At 41.8% G+C, this 18481-nt stretch overlaps 1 protein-coding gene across 2 annotated transcripts in view; it reads right to left on the reverse strand.

The window, feature by feature from the left end:
- Positions 1-7419: 7419 nt before the first annotated feature.
- MBNL2 (muscleblind like splicing regulator 2) overlaps positions 7420-18481 on the reverse strand; it is a 208240-nt gene continuing 197178 nt past the window's right edge. For both annotated transcript variants that reach the window (XM_075533073.1, XM_075533074.1), the window contains one exon: positions 7420-10217. In XM_075533073.1, coding sequence (XP_075389188.1) covers positions 10090-10217 — 128 coding nt within the window. In that variant the 3' untranslated portion in view covers positions 7420-10089. The remainder of the gene's footprint in view (positions 10218-18481) is intronic.

The raw sequence follows: 18481 nt of genomic DNA on the forward strand, positions 1-18481 counted from the left end.
CCATGAAACGCCTTAACTCTTGGAGGGATCTGGAAGACATGATGCTAAGTGAAGTTAGTCAATCACAGAAGGACAAACACTTTATGAGTCCACTGTGGTAGGAGCAAGCAGCAGAATAGGCACAAGCTCAAGCTTGCATGCCTCCCAGTCTTCTGGTGGGAGACCAGAGAGCCTGGTAAAGAGCCGGATCAGTGCCAAGAAACTACTCAACACTCGTGCCAGGTAATTATAGTGTAAGTCATCCGTTGGAGGGCACCTCACAACAAATGGGATCAAATGGTCTGGGGAGAGGAGAGGCGGGGTTCAGTGTGCTGAGTGGCAGCCATGTGGACCTGTGGTGAAGTCCTCTGGAGAGGGAGACAGCCTGTCAAAGGGATGGGCCTTGATGATGGGAGAACGGAGAGGACTGGTCAAGAGTGGGGCAACATAATTGCTTGTCTGTTGTGGGCAGGGGAGAACGGGTTAACCCCCAGGTAAGGGGAGGAGAGTCTGAGGATGCCCTTGGGATCACTAGGTAGGGAGGCTCTTTAGTGTCATGCTTTGGAAGGGCAGAATTGACCTAGGGTGTCTGGGGGTATCCTGGGAACTCATGCCAGATGCGGCAGAACACTGGGACATTGAGTCCTGACTCTGCAAGGTGCGTGTTATGCTCCAGAGGCTGCATCAGTGAGACCCCAACTGAGAATTCTACTATGTGAACTGAAATCTACCCTCTCACTCCCACCTCTGAGGGGTGTAACCTGAGAACTTAAGCCAGAAAACACACGGTGTCTGAGGTAGAAAGCTGTACCAAGAGAGGTGTACTGTTGGTTGGCGAACAAACAAGGTCTTGGTACACCAACACCTTGCATGCTGCATTAAGCTATGCATGATCATGGCAATCATGACAGCCATTCTGTCATATTCTGGTATGCTCGTTTACATTAGGATGTATCTCAGGGGTGCATTGCCATTGGGGCTCACCCTCTTGAAACTGCTACTTGTTGCCTATTGTTCACTAAGGGAAACCCTGTTGAGCCTACGGGGAAAGAAGCTATAACAGGAATTTGGGGAAGGGGGATATCAAGGGTCGGGGAGATAAGAGGGAGATGATGTCAAAAAGTCCAGGAAAGAAAGTTAGAAAACATGTATGATTGTGGAAGAAATTGCACAATTATGTTTGACAGGATTGAATTATGGAACGATATGACCTATGTCTTGGCTTCCAAGTTAGAGCAAATTAAAACAAAAACAAAAAAACAGGTCATAGATCCAGGATGGATTTGGGACTCACACTAAATCCTAGCTCCAACTTATGAACGTTTAGTTTTTACATCATGGCCCTGCTATGTACTGACTTTCATGAAATAATCGCTGAAGATAAGGATGCTACAGCAAAGCGTGATGGATAAACCATGGTGCCTGGCTATCAATTGGAATCGTATCTGGGGGTGGTAAAGCAGCCATCTAAGCAAGGAGTCAACTAAATCCACACAGAAGGAGGATACCAGATCCATATATGACAATGACAAAATTCTAATATGGTGAACAGAAAAGCATCAGACCCAATTTGTGGAGGGCGATGGGGGACTGTGAGAGGTCAGAGCCCATCTTCAGGGTATGTGGTCAGACTAAGCCACTGTAAGAGCGGCTCTAGCCACAGGCAAGAATCTCGCTCAGCCTTACTATCAGGCAGAGACCACTGTAATCTTGGTTATGCTGGAGCGAACCCCACACGTGGCCAGTTGACCACCCTAGAGAGGCAATTTGAATTTGTTCTGGGTGCAAGTATCTCTTACTGGTTCCCTGACAGCAATTTCTTCCCTGGCCTTTGGATTATTGTTGGTGGTCTTTTTCTTCTTATGCATTAATAATATTTTTATCTGTATACTATTAAGTTTTCACACCACCTTAGCATGATTTTGTTTTTTATTGCTTTCTTTTGAGTCTCGCAGCTATGAAGCACAGCAGGAGTGGAGGCATGATAATAATAACAAGGGGATATAAGGAAGATAGGGCTCGGGGGGAGAGAGGGAGCGAAAGGGAATCTTAGGAGTAACTAGTGAAGATGGGAGTGGGGTGGGATCACTAGAACACATTGTGACTGTATAAATCATCTTAGAGGCGATTTGACAATGAGCGAGGGGGAATGATCTAAAATTGATGGGGCGGTGATGGTACAATTCTCCTCGATATGATAGAATCATTGGACTATTGAATGATATGTTGTACACATTACTTGACAATAAAACTCCTGGGGGAAAGAAAGAGCTGCTAATCCAGGATTAGGGGATACTGCCACAATCATGGCCAGTTTGATAAATATTTGGATCATTTGTTGCTGTCCAGTGAGCTTTTGGGGAGGAAACTGCCCTCTAGTAATAGGACCTAGTTTAGAACCTTTTATTTTTTGCATGCAAGAAAACAAAAATTCATTGTGATGGAGTCGATTCCAACTCATAGTGACTCTATATAGGACAGGGTAGAACTGCCCCTGTGGGTTTCTCAGACTGTTACTCTTTATGGGAGTAGAACGCCTCATCTTTCTTCCTCAGTGCTGCTGGTGGTTTTGAACTGCTGACCTTGTGGTTGCCAGCCCAATGCATAGCCACTATATCACTAAGGATATAGTGATGCATTAGGATTGATAAATAAAATGCTTCCTTGGTTTGCATTAAACCACATTCTTTGAAAGAGTGAGGGGGAAGCTTTAGAGAAAGGGAGCCACAATGAAAAGACCCAACACCTTGGATTCTCTGGGTACAATTTGATTTTTTGCTTGTTTTTGCACGCCAAGTCAAATTGGGCCTGGTCCTGCGCCATCCTCATGGTTGTTCGTATGTTTGAGCCATTGTTGCAGCCACTGTGTCAATGCGTCTTGTCAACAGCCTTCCTCTCTTTCCCTGACCCTCCACTTTACCAAACGTGTTCTGTTCCAGTCAAGGAAACCCTGTGAGGAAGCTCGGATCTCACATATGGGACCACTGCGGTTCATAATGGACTTGCCGGCACTCAGCTACAATAACAGGGACTTAAAGAAGGGGGTGGACGAATTGGGAATATCTGCTAAAGGAGGTGAGGTGAGGAAAATATTTTGGAGCTAGATAGAGGTGATGAAACTACATATGTACCATACTGGGTGTATTAAATGCCACTGAGTTGTTCCCTCTCAAGCATTTGGTTTTGTTATGCAACATTCTGTGTAAAAATATGGACTTAAAATATGTAGGCTAAGTAGCACATAATGAATTTACATCAGGGACGTCATGGGACATCTCAAATTGCTGACCAGTCACTTTTCTTTTTCTAATTTTATTTTTTAAATAAATCTTTTTATTGGGGTCCATACAACTCTTATCACAATCCATACATACATCAGTTGAGCAAAGCATCTTATACATTTGTTGCCCTCGTCATTCTCAAAATTCGCTTTCCACTTGGGTTCCTGGAATCAGCTCGGTTTCCTTTTTTTCCCCCTCCCCCTCCCTCCCTATTACCCCCTTCCCCCTGCTACCTTAATAGTTTATAAATAATTATTTTATCTTATCTTACACTGCCTGGCATCTCCCCTCACCCACCTTCCCATTGCCCATCTCCCAGAGAGGAGGTTACATATAGGAGTAGATCTCCAAGATTGGTTCTCCCTTTCTACACCCCCTTCCCTCCCGGTGTTGCCACTCCCACCGCTGGTGTTGAGGGGTTCGTCCGTCCTAGATTCCCCGTGTTTCCAGATCCCCACTGCACCGCTGTACATCCTCTGGTCTAACCAGGTCCGCAAGGTAGAATTGGGGTCATGATAATTGGGAGGGGAGGAAGCGTTCAAGAACTAGAGGAAAGTTTTGATTTTCATTGTTGCTACACTGAACCCTGAGTGCAGTCACTTTTCAAAGTAGCTGAAACAGAGGGACAAAGTGAGGCTACATGATGCTTGGTCCAAGGTGGCATCAGTTTCTGAGATGCCCAGCCAGAGGGTTTGACACTGAGCTCTGAATCAAGTCTCCTAAAGGGCAGGTGCTGAATGGCAGTATTTTACACAAAAGCTTCCTCTTAGAGTAGAATCTTCATGTACTTAGACAAGGGTCCCAGTAAGAATATATGTATCAGTAATTAGTGATTCTTATCAACACAGGATGGGCTTGTTAGAAATCTTTATAAGGCACATAGTGTGAGCTTGGTACTTGATCAGGTCCTTGGTGAACATTCTCAATCCTACCTCACCCCCATTCCAGCAATCCACCTCTTTGCCAACAGCCGAGATGGAAATTTGCTGAGTATCACTTGCTATGACCCATACTTATTCATAGTAATTTAGGTAATTCTCTGGAGATCCATCTGCCCCCAAGCAAGGCTAGCTAAAATTTCAGAGACATGAGGGTATTTGGAGGAAAGAAGAAACCCTTCGTTATGGAATCAGTAGGTTTCTCTCATCTCTATATTTCTCTCATCTCGACACTATATTTTGATTTGTTCGACTGCTCCTAATATCTGTGAGTCAAAAACTCACCCGAACTCACTGCCATTGACTCCATGCTGACTCATAGCTATCCTATAGGGCAGGGCAGAACTGCCCTTATGGTTTTCTGAGATAGTGACTTTAGAGTAGCAATTCTCATCTATCTCTTACGGAGTGACTAGTAGTTTTGAACTCCTGACACTATGGTTAGCAGCCCAATGCATAATCACCACACCACCAGTGCATTTCTGGGTTAGAAACATTTGGTTTTGTTTGAACAATATGGAAGTGAAATAACATTTTTCTTCCATTTAGGTATTTTCTCAGAGTTCCTGGATAATACAAATGGTAAGGCTGGACAACTAATGAAAAGGTGTGGGAAACAGAAAGATTTCTCCCAAGTTGTCTCCCCCAAATATGCCAAACTTAGCTGCTTGCTACACGTGGCAAATGACTATACACTTGGAGGTCAACAGAAGTAGGTCAGGGGTTATTCTCCCTAAGGGTTATCAGCCATCTAGAGCAAGCAGTCATCACTGTTTATTCCCACAAGTAGGACCCACTCCCTTCTGATAAGGATAGTAGTCCACTGTTTCCTTGTAGGAGACCCCTTAGAGGTCAAGCCCACCCAAAGGTGACCAAGGTTAGGCCGCTATATTGAATCTAGGGCCTGCCCATCTTGTCACATGTATACCGCTAGTCCCTCCCATTCCTATATGCACACCCTTAGTCCCTTCCTGGCATATTTGTGCCTATTGTACATCCCCCTTCTATTGCTTGTATGCCCAGTGTACTGCCCCTTCCTGTGATATGTGGCTACCTGTAGTCATGGCCCCCTACGTGGATATAACCCTTGATTACCAATAAATGAGATCTCCAACTGGCTGGCTCCCTCCAGGGGTCACTTTGAATTGAATATTATCAGAGTGGGGTGTCTTTTGTGGTTGTTATTTGGTTTTCAGGGAGGGGGTGATGACCAAGTAATGGAGTGAAAGGCTTTCTTCTGCATTAGAGTTAAAAACCGAAAACCAAACAAAATCAATTGCATGCTCCAATATATAATCAGCTTTTGAAATATTCACAAGGTGACATATTCACCAAGGTGATCATCTGGCATCTTAGGGAAGGCACCATTTAAAAATATAGGCACCTTTGTTTACATATGCCTGGTGGTAGAATGGCTACTCTGTCGTAGGTGTCCTTGAAGTGAAGATTGACTCAATGGGATAATAACAACCTGTCAAGACTTTTGCTTTTTACTCAGGTCTGAAGCTTCACATTGGCTGTGGATAAAGACATCTCCTTGCCTTAGCCCCCTCTATTGTTAACTACCACTGTGTCTGCTGACTCATGGTGGCGGCGCCCCCAACAGAACCAAATGCTGTGCCATTCTCGTGAGTCATGGTTGGATTAGACCATTATGTGATCCACAAGACTTTCCTGGGCTGACCTGCATCTCTAGGAGTTTCTCCCTCATCCAACTGCAAGCCCTGCTGAAACCTGCTCAGCCTCATAGCCACACTCAAGCCTCCACTGAGAGGCAGGGGGTTATGATACATGTGATGCACGAGCCAGGGATTAAGCATGAGTATCTTGCCTGGAAAGTGAGAATTCTATCACTGATCCACCAATGGCTGGCCTAGGCCTATTTAAAAACAAAGCAAATAAACCTACGGCCGGGGAATCAATTCTCTCATAGAGATCCTATTGGAAAAAGGAGCGTCAATCCCTAAAGTTTACAAGACTGTACATCTTCGGGGAGTAGATGGTCTCATCTTTGTCCTTTGGAGCAACCAGAAGCATCTGTCTCTTTATGAGGCTCAGAGCATCTTGCTTGCGAGGAAGCAAGTGTGCTCCTGCCCCTCAACAAGAGCTTTCACAGTCACACATATGCAGACTCCACCTAGCGAACCTACAACAGACTTGGAAAGAAAAGGTCCCTAGGACGACACTGGCCGAAATACGAAAGTAACCAACTGACCCTGTTCAGTGAAAACCCCGCTAACCCCAAGGGGGAAGAAATCAGCTAGTTATAACATCCAATGCATATAGGCAAATGAAGTAAAAATGCCTACTATTTACCTTAATGTCTAGCCAGTTCAATACCTCAGTGTTCACAAATGAAAAACTACATTCTACTGAAAAATCAGTATCTTTCTTGAGAAATACCACAGACCAGCATGGACTGCAAGAAGAGTCGTGGCTGCCCCTCCAGCCTCACAGCGCCTCTCAGGGGAGGGTGAATACTGATCCACCTGGGGTTCGCTTTATGGAACTCCTGCCCTCACATTCCCGTGCTCAGCCCTTGTTCTCTCTTTGCTTGGCCTGGTCAGGACTTCTGCCTGGAGCAGAACCCATTAGTTGTTCTCACTGTAGCCTCAGCTATAAGTCTCTTTGCCCAATCAGGTTCCACCAGAGGCCTGGGTTGTGGGTTCATGGGTTATTTTCTCCTTTGTTGGGGTCCCTGGGTAGTGCAATGAGTGAACATCCTCGGGTGTTAACTGAAAGACTAGGGTTGGTAGCCACCCAGTGGCTCCTCAGAAGAGAACTCCAATACACCTAGTTCTGGACAATCCGCAATTAAAAGCCCCACGGAGCACAGTTCTACTCGGTCACACCTGGTCACCACAGGTGTGGGGCCCACCTGATGGAATTGGTTGGTCTGCTTTGTTAATGTCATTTTGGTCTCCATTTGGTTATTGGATTTCATATTTGTTTTCTGTAAACCTAGACGGCTGGGTGGACACAAAGATTTTTATTTGTCGTTTTGTAGAATCCTGAAAATTATTTCTAAGTGTATCACATTTAATTGTTTACCTTGTTAAAAAAGAAAAAGAGACAGAGAAAACACAATCTCGCCCATTGAGCACCAACCAGGGTTTGATCTTTTATCAAGTTACCCATTATTGTATACAATGCACGGTAAGGGCAGTTTGGGCTAGTCGTCAATCTCTCTTCATCAAAAAAGGATGAACACTCTGAGATCCTTTTAAATGCTTCTTTTATTTCATTGGTTGCACATTGGGCGAGTGAACAGAATAGTACAACCAGAACATAGAATTGATACAAATTATAGACTCCTGTTTACACCGTAAGGTAATGAATGAGGGAATTCTTTTAGGGTTACAGAAAGGTTTAGTGGAAATGTGACCAGTTGCATGACTGAAAGCATGTTTTGGGGAAGGGCTGTTACTTCCTGAAAATCAAGAGTGAAATGTAGTTCCCGTACAAGTGCAATTAATCTCCTAAGTACAGGCATTTAGTGAATTGATATCTTCGTGTCTTGGATATTGGTGATATTGTTTTTGTAATTAAACAAAGCATTTAAGATTTATTCATCATAGTCAGGCTTCTGAATATAAACAAACTTTTGGCAAATAATATTTATACAGAAAAATAGTTTTAGATCCTCTCAAATCCCAGAATTATTCTATAAAATTACATTATAAATAAATAAAAAGCAAAATCTGTTGTACATATATTTGTACATCTATGTATTTGCCTTGGCTCCTCCCTATTGCAAATGGCATATTTATGACTCTTTGCATATTATAATCACAATTCTGGAAAATGGATAGCATAGTAAAAATACAGTCTTCTCTATTTGCTTGAGGATTCAGGTGATGTTTTTAATGATCTATTATTAAAGGGCTGGAAATAGTCGCGTGCGAAGAATCTTTAAAGTAAAAAGTCATGACGCCAACACCAAAAAGAAAAAGTGACCACAGTCTACAAAATACTTCACTTAGTCCCACAAGTTACCTTTTAGTGATGTATCCCAGATTTTCGATGAGTTTAAATGAATAGTTGTTACCAAAGTAAACAAGAAAAAAGAAAGCCAGTTTGAATGCTCTAGGCAAGTTGTAGCATAACTACATTGTTATAGTTGAGAAGATTATGAATATCAGTAATACATAAAGATGAAGCTATCAAAATAATACAGGTTAGATACAATACTTTCCCACAAATTAAAACAAATGCAACAATACAAGCCGTATATAAGATTACATTTAGAATGTGATTTTCGTTTGACAGGGTGATCAAATCTATGACATATGATAGAGAGATAGTAATTAAACTTTGACCAACATGAATTAAAAGCGAGGGTTTCTTTTTATCTCAAACAAAGAATGATCTGGTTAGTGCATCTAGTTTTCAGTACAGGCAGTGATGCCAAAATTTAAAATATTTTACATTCAACCTCAAAAGTCAAAATACTTCAATCACTAATATGTTCACAAGGAAAATGGATGTTTTAAACAATTACACATAATATTCATTTATAACAGCTGTCTTGTTTTTTTAAACAATAATTTAAAAACCATGTAGGTACTGTATAGGATATGTGCAACATACAAAATGTGAAATATGAAATATTTGGTACGATAGTGCTTAAAATAAACTTCAAAACAAACTTTCCAAACAAAATTTAATTGTATCGCTATTACCTTGAAGATCAACCAAGTATTTAAAAAAGTAAACAACAGTAAAATATGTTTCATCCATATATAGTATATATATATGTATGTGTATATATAATATGTATGTACGCGTATTAAAGTTTTTTCTACTTTTGAGACAAAATATGATTTAAGGTGAAATCATTAAAAGAATTATTTTCCCATGCTGTAGTCAGTTACAACCTTTGAATCCAACTTCTGAAATGCAAAACAGGAATGCTTTTTTTTTTTAAGTGAAACTATCTACTTTTGTGTTTACATAGTAATTGAGATTATAGTCACAGTCAAATTTTCAGTGACTGAACTGGGATTTACTGAAATTAGAATATTATACAGATCTGCCCCCCTACAGCTTCCTTGTTGGACTAGGTGTTTAGTTTGGAAAAGTTATTCATTAACAGGCAACCGGATGGTGAGTCGGAAAGACATCAGTCTTTAGATTGGATTAGACTATTGGCATAGGGCTTTTCATTCTTGTCAAGCTGGATGAAGTCGGGCAAAATCTAGGCACTTCTACAAAGTCTCTCTTATAAAACAACTTTAAAAATATACTTGTAAAATAATACCTTCAAGACTTTGTTTGTGGGGTATGAAGCTCATACCGTGCAAAGTTTCTTTTTCAATCTTTGTCATGTTACTCTAGAATCACACGATTCCATGCGGCATCTCCAGGCAAACCAAATACCACACTTGGATGTGTCCCCTGTACTTGTGCTTGAATTTCCATTCAACTTTTAGACCTGCAGGACAGGTGTTGGTTTTACTTCACTTCTTGTCCTTTGCTGCAGCATTCATCTTGTCAAGAAGTGAAACATACCCTCTCGTCAGTGGGGAAAGGAAATGACAGCAATTGGAAGTTTAGAAATTGAAAATGTCCTTGGAATAAGAGTTGTCACTACTGCTATTTGCTTATTGCTAAATTTGAGATCTTCGGAATCGAAATGCATAAATTGGTTGGGCTGTGTGCATCAACTATAGTTATGGAGATAAGACAATATTCCTAGGACAGAAACGATGTTTAGGAACCCTTGGAAAGTAAACTTGACCCTTTAGGACTTTAAACATCACAGCTGGTATCGGGCAGTTAACTATCTTAGGTTGGAATATACTAAGCATACCATATTTAATACTCATATATGATTTAGCAGCACTAGCTTCTTAGAATTTGTGGTCTGTCCAGAAGAACTAAAGCTTTATTTAGCATGCAGTTTGTGGCAATTCTATTGAGGAGGAAACAGGATAGTATGTACAGTAACAATGTTTAGTTATTCTCAATGCAGATTCTTGGCATTCCATTCCATTTCTGTTGATTATTTCAGAATGATCTGTGAGAGAGAAAGAGAGAGAGAGAGAAAAACATGAGTTAGATATTCTTCTGGAAGGGAAAAGAACAAATTTTACTCGTTGAAGATAAGATTATTTTTCAGATTGTCCTTGTTCTGATGCAATATTGTGCATCACAAACCCCACTTTTGATGCTGCAAAACTTCGCACGGAAATGTTTCTGAGAACGATGATGTCAATGCACAGTGTTTTCTGCACAACTGTGTCAACACATATGTGGGCATGCAGTGTGCTCAGACCCCAATCTCTGTTTAGTTTCATATAAACTATGTTTCATGTGACATTCAGTTAACGGTTATTAAAAACAATCAGGAAGTCTGCTCAGATGATTAGTTCTGAACAATTGAAAAATTATTTCTAAGCATTTAAAAATCAAGCAATATTTCTTATCTATGTCCTTAAGGGTTGAAATGAGTCAGACCTGACTTGATGACAGAGAGCTGAGTTTTTTTGGTCCATTAATTTGCATTCATAATCCAGCGATGTCTTCCCATTAAAGGAAATTTTGTTCCAAGATATACTAGCAATCAACTACAAATTCAGGAAAAGTGTCCGTGTCTCAAAAATAAATGGGATAATAGTCAAATCAAGCATTTCCAGTGCAATCCAAAGTGGGTAATCCCACTCCCAGTAGGGACATGGAAAAGATTCAGGGAGACTGCAAAAGCAGATACCAACACTTTATCCTGGATTAAGGGCAAAATACAACAGTTTTTAATTGCCAGGGTAGAACACTGAGTCTCTCTCTCTCTCTCTATATATATATATATATAAAGGAAGTAGTATGCAAAATAAGTTTGAGAAGCTATGGATTTTAGACCATTCTGAATAAATCCAAAAACACAGATAAAGATAAACCATCAAGTGCAATGTGCTCCCAGAACTTAGATCCACCTCCACACTATGCAAAGGAGAGGCAGGAAGTCTGTCCTGAGTGACCCTGTTTGTTGGATGTTCAGCGTCAAAGTCCAATTTTACACATATCCTAACCAGCATATTTATTCTTTGAGCAAAGCTCTGACCAAACTTAATGTAATTGATAAACTAGACATGTATTAATTAAGCAGTTAAGAATCTTTGTTTAGGAACTGACCAAACTTAATGTAATTAATAAACCAGACATGTATTAATTAAACAATTAAGAATCTTTGTTTAGGAAATAACAGGTAAAAATGCTTTGTGGTGGGCTTTAGCTAATATTCCTGCAGAATGGGAATTTGATTACTCAATAAAAGCCCTATTTTAAAAAATGTAGTTTATTTACCCATTAAGTTAGTTGTAAAGGTGGTTGTTTTTCCTTATAAGGGACTGTTTCTGAAGGTTATGGACAAGTTTTAGTGTACTCAAATAAGTTATTCATATTCTTCATTTTATTAACTATATAGATGAGTGTAGGATTGCTAAACTGATAAAGACGACGATCTCAATTATATTAAATGTATGTGCTAAAGGGCAGCTTCCTTTCAAAGAACTTAAAATTAATGGGAAATGCTATTCCTTGTTTATGACTGATAGACATGAATTTTTTAAATGCTATAAATGTTATACTTGTAAATATCATCATAGTATCTTTGAATAAGTAACACAAATTCCCTAGATGATCAGATCACAACTTCAGCTATTAAGTTAGGTATTTTATTAAATGGGAATTACTCTACTTCACCTCTTAGCTTCCACATTGTTTCTTATGTTTCCCAAACAGAATGTGGTCCAGGATAGCAAATCCTATTCTTCTTCTTCTTTCTTTAATCTTTCATTTATGTTAGCTAGTCTCTTAAAAATTTAGGGGAAAGTATCTTGCAATGACTTAAGTTGATTTGTAATAATACACATTTTGACTATATTTACAATTTTGCTTTTGACTGAAACTAGAATGCCATGCAGACTGAAATGCATTTTCGCAGGGAGAAAAAAGCATTCTAAAGGAAAGGTGGCAAGCGGGGAATGAGACTCGGCAAATGGATATTCTAGAAATTAGTTACAATTGTATTTTGGACTTAGACTTGACACAGAAACATGTATGACCCCCTAGGTCTAATTGCGCTGTAATCAGCCTTGACGCTAATTAAAAGCATCGACTGGATTCACCCAGACTGTTGTCCTCTCTGCTCAGTTCACCTGTTCCTTAATCATTAGATAGATAAACATAATAATCGTCCCTGGGATTCCTACACTCTTAACTGCAATTGCTACCTGACATCGAGGCCAGAAAGCAGTCCGACCATACCCTGATTTTTGACAAGTTTGTAGTCTAAATAAGCCAAACTCTGCCATCAAGTCAATTCTGACTCATAGCAACCCTCTAGGACAGAGCAGAACTGCTCCTGTGGGTTTCTGAGACTGTAGTTCTTTATGGGAGCAGAGCCTCCACTTTCTCCCACCGAGAGACTGGTGGAATCAAACTGCTGTACATAGCCCATTATGCCCACCACCAAGCCTCCTGCAGACAGCAGGTAATGTATAAAATAATAAATTGTGCTCTTAGCAGCTGTGAATCGGAAGAGGCTCAAGCTATTTGATCATAAAGAGAAGCTTTGGGTGACTCTTAGAAGCTCCATTCCTAGCAGCAGCGGGTTTCTTGAACATATCTTCTGTTCATTCATTTCCACCCCGCACCTCCCTCACCTCTGAGAAGCACAGCGTGACAAATAGTCTGAATCAAGTGTGCTCTGGGGCGAGAAGCATCTGAGGTACAGACAGAATGGGAATCCAGACAAAGAAGAGCTACCCACTCCGTGTCTCTCACCCAACTACTCTGGGTTTCAGGCTGCTTCTGTTGTTAGGAGACACAATGATCTTACAGGTCCCAGGGCCCATGGTAGGGCAGGTCTTTCCTAGCTGGAAGATCATCCTCATAGATGCTGGCAGAAAAGGGGAGGCAAGAGTATGTACGGGGCAGAGGCACACTGTTACTGTTGAATTTTTATATGGCTTTTCTTTAGTCAGATGATATTTTTTAGTTTAGACAGAAGGAGAATACCGTGGGATCCACTTCGTAAGAACAGGGAGATGGATTTGGTGTTGCCCTGCTGCTGCCTTTTCTTGGAGATTTTCTTCCCCAACAAATCCCAACAGTTTAGCACATGGACACTGGAGAAGCTTTGTCAGTTTTTGTAATTTTTATGGCCAGGAGGGTCAAACACTTTCAGATGTTGTTGGAATCATTTAATAGAATAACATTCCTTATAAAACAATCTTGGACCCGGGCCTGCTACAAATCTGACATTGACCAACAATTTGGACCTAGACCTGCTACAAATCTGACATTGACCAAGCCTGACTTTGAACTTGTCTATTAAAAAAAGGTGAATGACAATGTGGTTCAGCAACGTGTCAGGCTTTTTTTCCTGCACTTGGCCAACACGGAGGCTGTTAGCGGAAGTCCTTTCTTCAACCGGTGCCACCAGGACTCAGCCTAGAAGCTCGATCATGCAGTTCAACTCTGTCATAGGGACCAACCCGAGTCAAGAGCAACCCGATGGCACCTAACAAGATAAACGACTCCACTTACAGTAAAGGCGGCTCTGACCGATGGGGATCGTGTGGGTGTCGGAGTTAGAAGGGTGCTCCATCACTGGGTTTTTAGTGGCTCCTTTCTTCCAAGGAGCCTGGGTGGGCTCACATCTCCACCCTTTCAGTTAGCAGCCAAGGACATGGTGTCACCCCCTATGGACTCCAGATTACCATACACTGCTGTGATTCTAGAAGGAGCCCTGGTGACCCCATGGGTTAAGCACCGGACTGCCAGCCACAAGATCATTGGCTGAAACCTACCAGTTGTTCTGCGTCAACGAATTGGCTCTCTGGTCCCCCAAAGTCATACAGCTTCAGAAACCCACAGGAGTAGGTCTCGTCTGCCCAGTAGGGTCACTGGTGGTTGAAATCAACGTGATGGTTTGCTTTGGTTTGGGGTTAATCTTTATGGGATCAGGTTGCATCTTTATCCAGCACAGCTGTTAATGGCTGTAGATGACACTCTCAGGATTTTTTTTTTAATTAGAGTCTGATGAGCTAAGTCAGTATTGCTAATTACATTGTGCTTCCATGGGAAAATATGAGCGGACTCCAAAAAGTTCATGGGAAAAAATGGAATGAAAAGATAATGGAATTTACCTACAATATTTTTGAAGACCTTTCATACAACACAGACAGGTTTTAACTAGCTTGCACTATGTGCCGAATGCTTGCACAACATGAATTTAGAGAGAGTAGTTCGCTCTTGCTCTCTTGTCACTGGAATTCCCTTCAGGACATGGGTGACCGCCCAAGTTGGAGCCAGGGGAGAAAGTGATTCCAAAGAGCAGTCCTGTGTCTCTTACAGGTCCAGTTTAGGCAGGTAGCCAGAAGAACCCCCGGGAAATTAGCAAACTGGCCTAGAATGAATGGAGCTAAGACCACCAGGGGGAGAAATCAGGGGCTGTCTGTAGGAGCCAGATGGGCAGAAGCACTGAGGAACTCATAGGGCTGAGGGCATGTTGGTGCCTGCGTGGCCAACCGTGTCCTGCCCGAGGCCTCCTCCCAATGCATACTTACACAGGGCTTGCCCAGCCACAGAGCACTCCAATCAACCTCAGTGCCACTGCTTCAGCCTCTGAGAAACTCTAGCCAACAACTGTGTTTCTCTCCAAATAACATACACATGCACAAAGCGCTCCACCCACCCACCCACATGCTATGGCACTCAGCAAAAACAGTGGAAGAGGTTAGATTAGCAACAACAAGAGCACGTTGTAGAAGATGTTATTTTGAACACAAATTTAGGAAACAAATCAAATATATTGAACAAGACATGTTTTTCGCTCTCTCCCTGACAGACTATTCCCACAAAGAAGTGTTATTGTATATAATAGAAACAAAAAACACGACACACACAAAAAATCCCCAACCATCCATTCGACTCCAACTCACTTAGGATGTGTGAAGTTCTACATCTTTAAGGGAACAGGAGAGGCTTCTATTACTTCTGACAAGCTGCTGTCCTTATGGTTAGCAATTTCATGCTTACACAATGGCACCAACAGAAAAGGGGAAGGCGGGCGGGTGCTAACATATTAAAATAGGATGCTTGCCAAACTACCATGGTAACTCCAAATTCTGAACTGCAAGTATGAATTTCCACTCCCTTTTTTCAAGTAAAAGGAGAACACAGAAAATGAGAACAACTGATACCCACACCTCTATGATTCATTTTCAAACAAACAAAAACCCTAGACTTCATCTCTGTTTGCCCAAATCTTGAGGGGCCCTTCAAGCTAAAATAAAAGTACATATGGCACAAAATATCAGTTGGCTTCAATGGACTCTACTTATCAATAAGCAAAGGAAGTCATACCAGGTGGATTCAACTCTCTCTCCAAGTGATTGGATTCAGAAGTATGATAATTCATATAAATATGCATCCTTAATTAGCCCCTATGAACCTCAAACAAAACCCACTGAAGAGAGTCAATTCTGCCTCATGAAAGCTTACTGCCATAGAGTTGATGCGGACACGTTGTGACCCCGGAGGTATCGTGTGTTTACACTTTGAGCTGTGATTTCAAAGTTGGCAGTTCAAAACCACCAGCCGCGCCAAAGAAGAAAGATGGGCTTTTTACTCCCATAAAGAATTACAGTCTCTAGCACCGATGAAGAACACAGCTTTTCCCCAGATCCTGGATGCTTCCTCTCCCCCAACTACCATGATCTGAATTCTACCTTGCAAGTCTGGATAGGGCAAGAGGTTGTACACTGGTGCAGATAGGAGCTGGAGGCACAGGGAATCCAGGGTGGATGATACCTTCAGGACCAGGGGTGTGAGGGGCGATACTGGGAGAGTAGAGGGTCAGTGGGTTGGAAAGGGGGAACCGATTATAAGGATCTACATGTGACCTCATCCCTGGGGGACGGACAACAGAGAAGGGGGTGAAGGGAGACGCTGTATAGGGCAAGATATGACAAAATAATAATTTATAAATTATCAAGATCTCATGAGGGAGTAGGGAGGGAGGGGAAAAAAGAGGACCTGATGCAAATGGCTTAAGTGGAGAGCAAATGCTTTGAAAATGATTAGGACAAAGAATGTACAGATGTGCGTTATACAATTGATATATGTATATGTGTGGATTGTGATAAGAGTGGTATGAGCCCCTAATAAAATGTTTAAAAAAAAAAGAATTACAGTCTCAGAAACTCAGAAGGGCATTTCGACCCTGTCCTACAGGATCATTATGAGTTCTGTATCATAGGGTCCCTAATGACAGAGTCATAGGTAGACTTGCACCTTGGGTTTCTGAGACTGTGCATCTTTATGCACGCCGAAAGCTTCAACTCTCTCTAGAGGAGTGGTAGGTGGGTTTGAACTTGAGACAAAACCAGCCCAGCCCAGTACTTCCCCACCCCACTTGGCTACCAACTGCTCCTTACATGAACCTAGTATACTATAAATATAATAGTTATTTATTATATATTATTAACACAAATGGCCCCCCAAAACACGAATGGGTAATTTCCACCTGGTTTGTGATGGGCAATCATTTGATGATCCTTGTATCCTCAGTGTCTAGCACAATGGCAGGCAAGCTTATTCAAAGGTGGGGCGAGTCAGGTACCGATGGCATACTACAGCCACTGTGCTAGGCAGGGAAAGCACACTGGGCAGTGGGTTCTGTGATGAGTGTGGCCAACAAAAGGGAACTTGCCTAGACACAATGAAGAGGCAGCCACTTAGCTCCAGCCAAGCACTACACACAAGCACCTGGACTCATTCTCTTTATTGCCTGAGCTTTCCACTTTTCAAAAGATACCAGAAACCCACTGACTAATTTAATTAAAACCCAAACCAACTTTGTGTCTTAAATTCAGTTTGGGGCTGAATTCCGTTATGAGTCACTCTCTTGTACTGAGAGATGCCTTGCTTTCCTGGGGGAGATAGCCAGTCGGTCTGGTTTGCTAGCCCCCGAGCTGGGCATCTGCTTTGGCTGAATGTACCTCCCTCACTGGAGGCACCAGTGGTGAGCAAGAGAGGCAAAGGGTCAGGGGTGGGGGTTGGGAGGGAAACCTGTAACTTGTAGGCTTTTAGTTTTCACCCAAAGGGGAAGGGAATTTGACCAATCATCATCTTCATCTAGAAAGAAAATACTGCTCCTCACTTGTCTGATTCAGCAGTCATGAAATATGCACTTCGCTTTTTTTTCTTCTGTAATGTCCATGAATGAAGGCTGAGCCATCTCACCATGGAGACGCGTTTACACAAAGGCTGGCCAGGACTACACATGCACTTGATTTAAAGTCGAAGTGTCTCCGCGGAGATGGAAACATTGAACTTAACTCAGCAAACACCACAAGGCTGTGCAGTAAGACATCTCAATCTAGGATCCTTAGTGCTTCAAGCCACTAAATATCATACTGCTATCTCCCAAGGTTTGTCTGTACCTTGTGCTTGTTTCCCAGGCGCTGTATATTTAGATAACTTTGGAAATCGTCCATTTTTAGAAAGGCTCATTGCAAAGATTCAGGGAAGTTTAATGATTTCTTTTCAAATATTAGGGTGATATTAAATTCAGCACTCTTACCGCTTTGCTTAACTGACGGAAAGACAAAAACCAAAACATACATTTCAGCGCAAAGACCAACTGTTCCTATGACTTCAAGCCACAAAACAACTAGAAAAGAACAATGAATGCTTTCAGTTAAATCCTCCTGTGGATAGCCATCAAGCTCTCTGTAATGCTGAATTTGGAAAGGGAGATAAACTACGCCGTATGAGATATTTGTGTGGCTCTGGTAAGTCTGAGGGAATATTAATGGATCTCAAAATCACTACCAGGAAATCTCCAGTGGGTTTTTTTCAAACAGGGTTGTCGCCAAACTGGACCCAACTCTAGAAAATTCCTATGGACTCAGGATCTAGGACAGGGCTGGGCAGATAGGTGGCAAATTTATTAATTGCTCATTTGATGGAGGAATAAATCAGTAGAAATTCACTGAGGCTGTGCTGTCCCAGTGGAAAAGCAACAGACACCCTCCCCTGCAACCCCCAAAGGATAAGATGGCAATGGCTTACAGGACAGGATAAACCTCTTTCAGTGACATTAAGGCTTAAAGGATATTTAAGGAAAACGAACATTTCTTTTGGTCTACCTTACTCCCCTGTTAGACATCTATGCAATGGGAAAATCCTAGGAAGGAGGCTTCACAGAGATACAAAAATGCCAGCTGAAGACAATTTTTGACTGGGTGTATTTCTTAGAAAACCTACCCCCAC

The sequence above is a fragment of the Tenrec ecaudatus genome, chromosome 15 (genome assembly GCF_050624435.1).
Source record: "Tenrec ecaudatus isolate mTenEca1 chromosome 15, mTenEca1.hap1, whole genome shotgun sequence".
Lineage (NCBI taxonomy): Eukaryota > Metazoa > Chordata > Mammalia > Afrosoricida > Tenrecidae > Tenrec > Tenrec ecaudatus.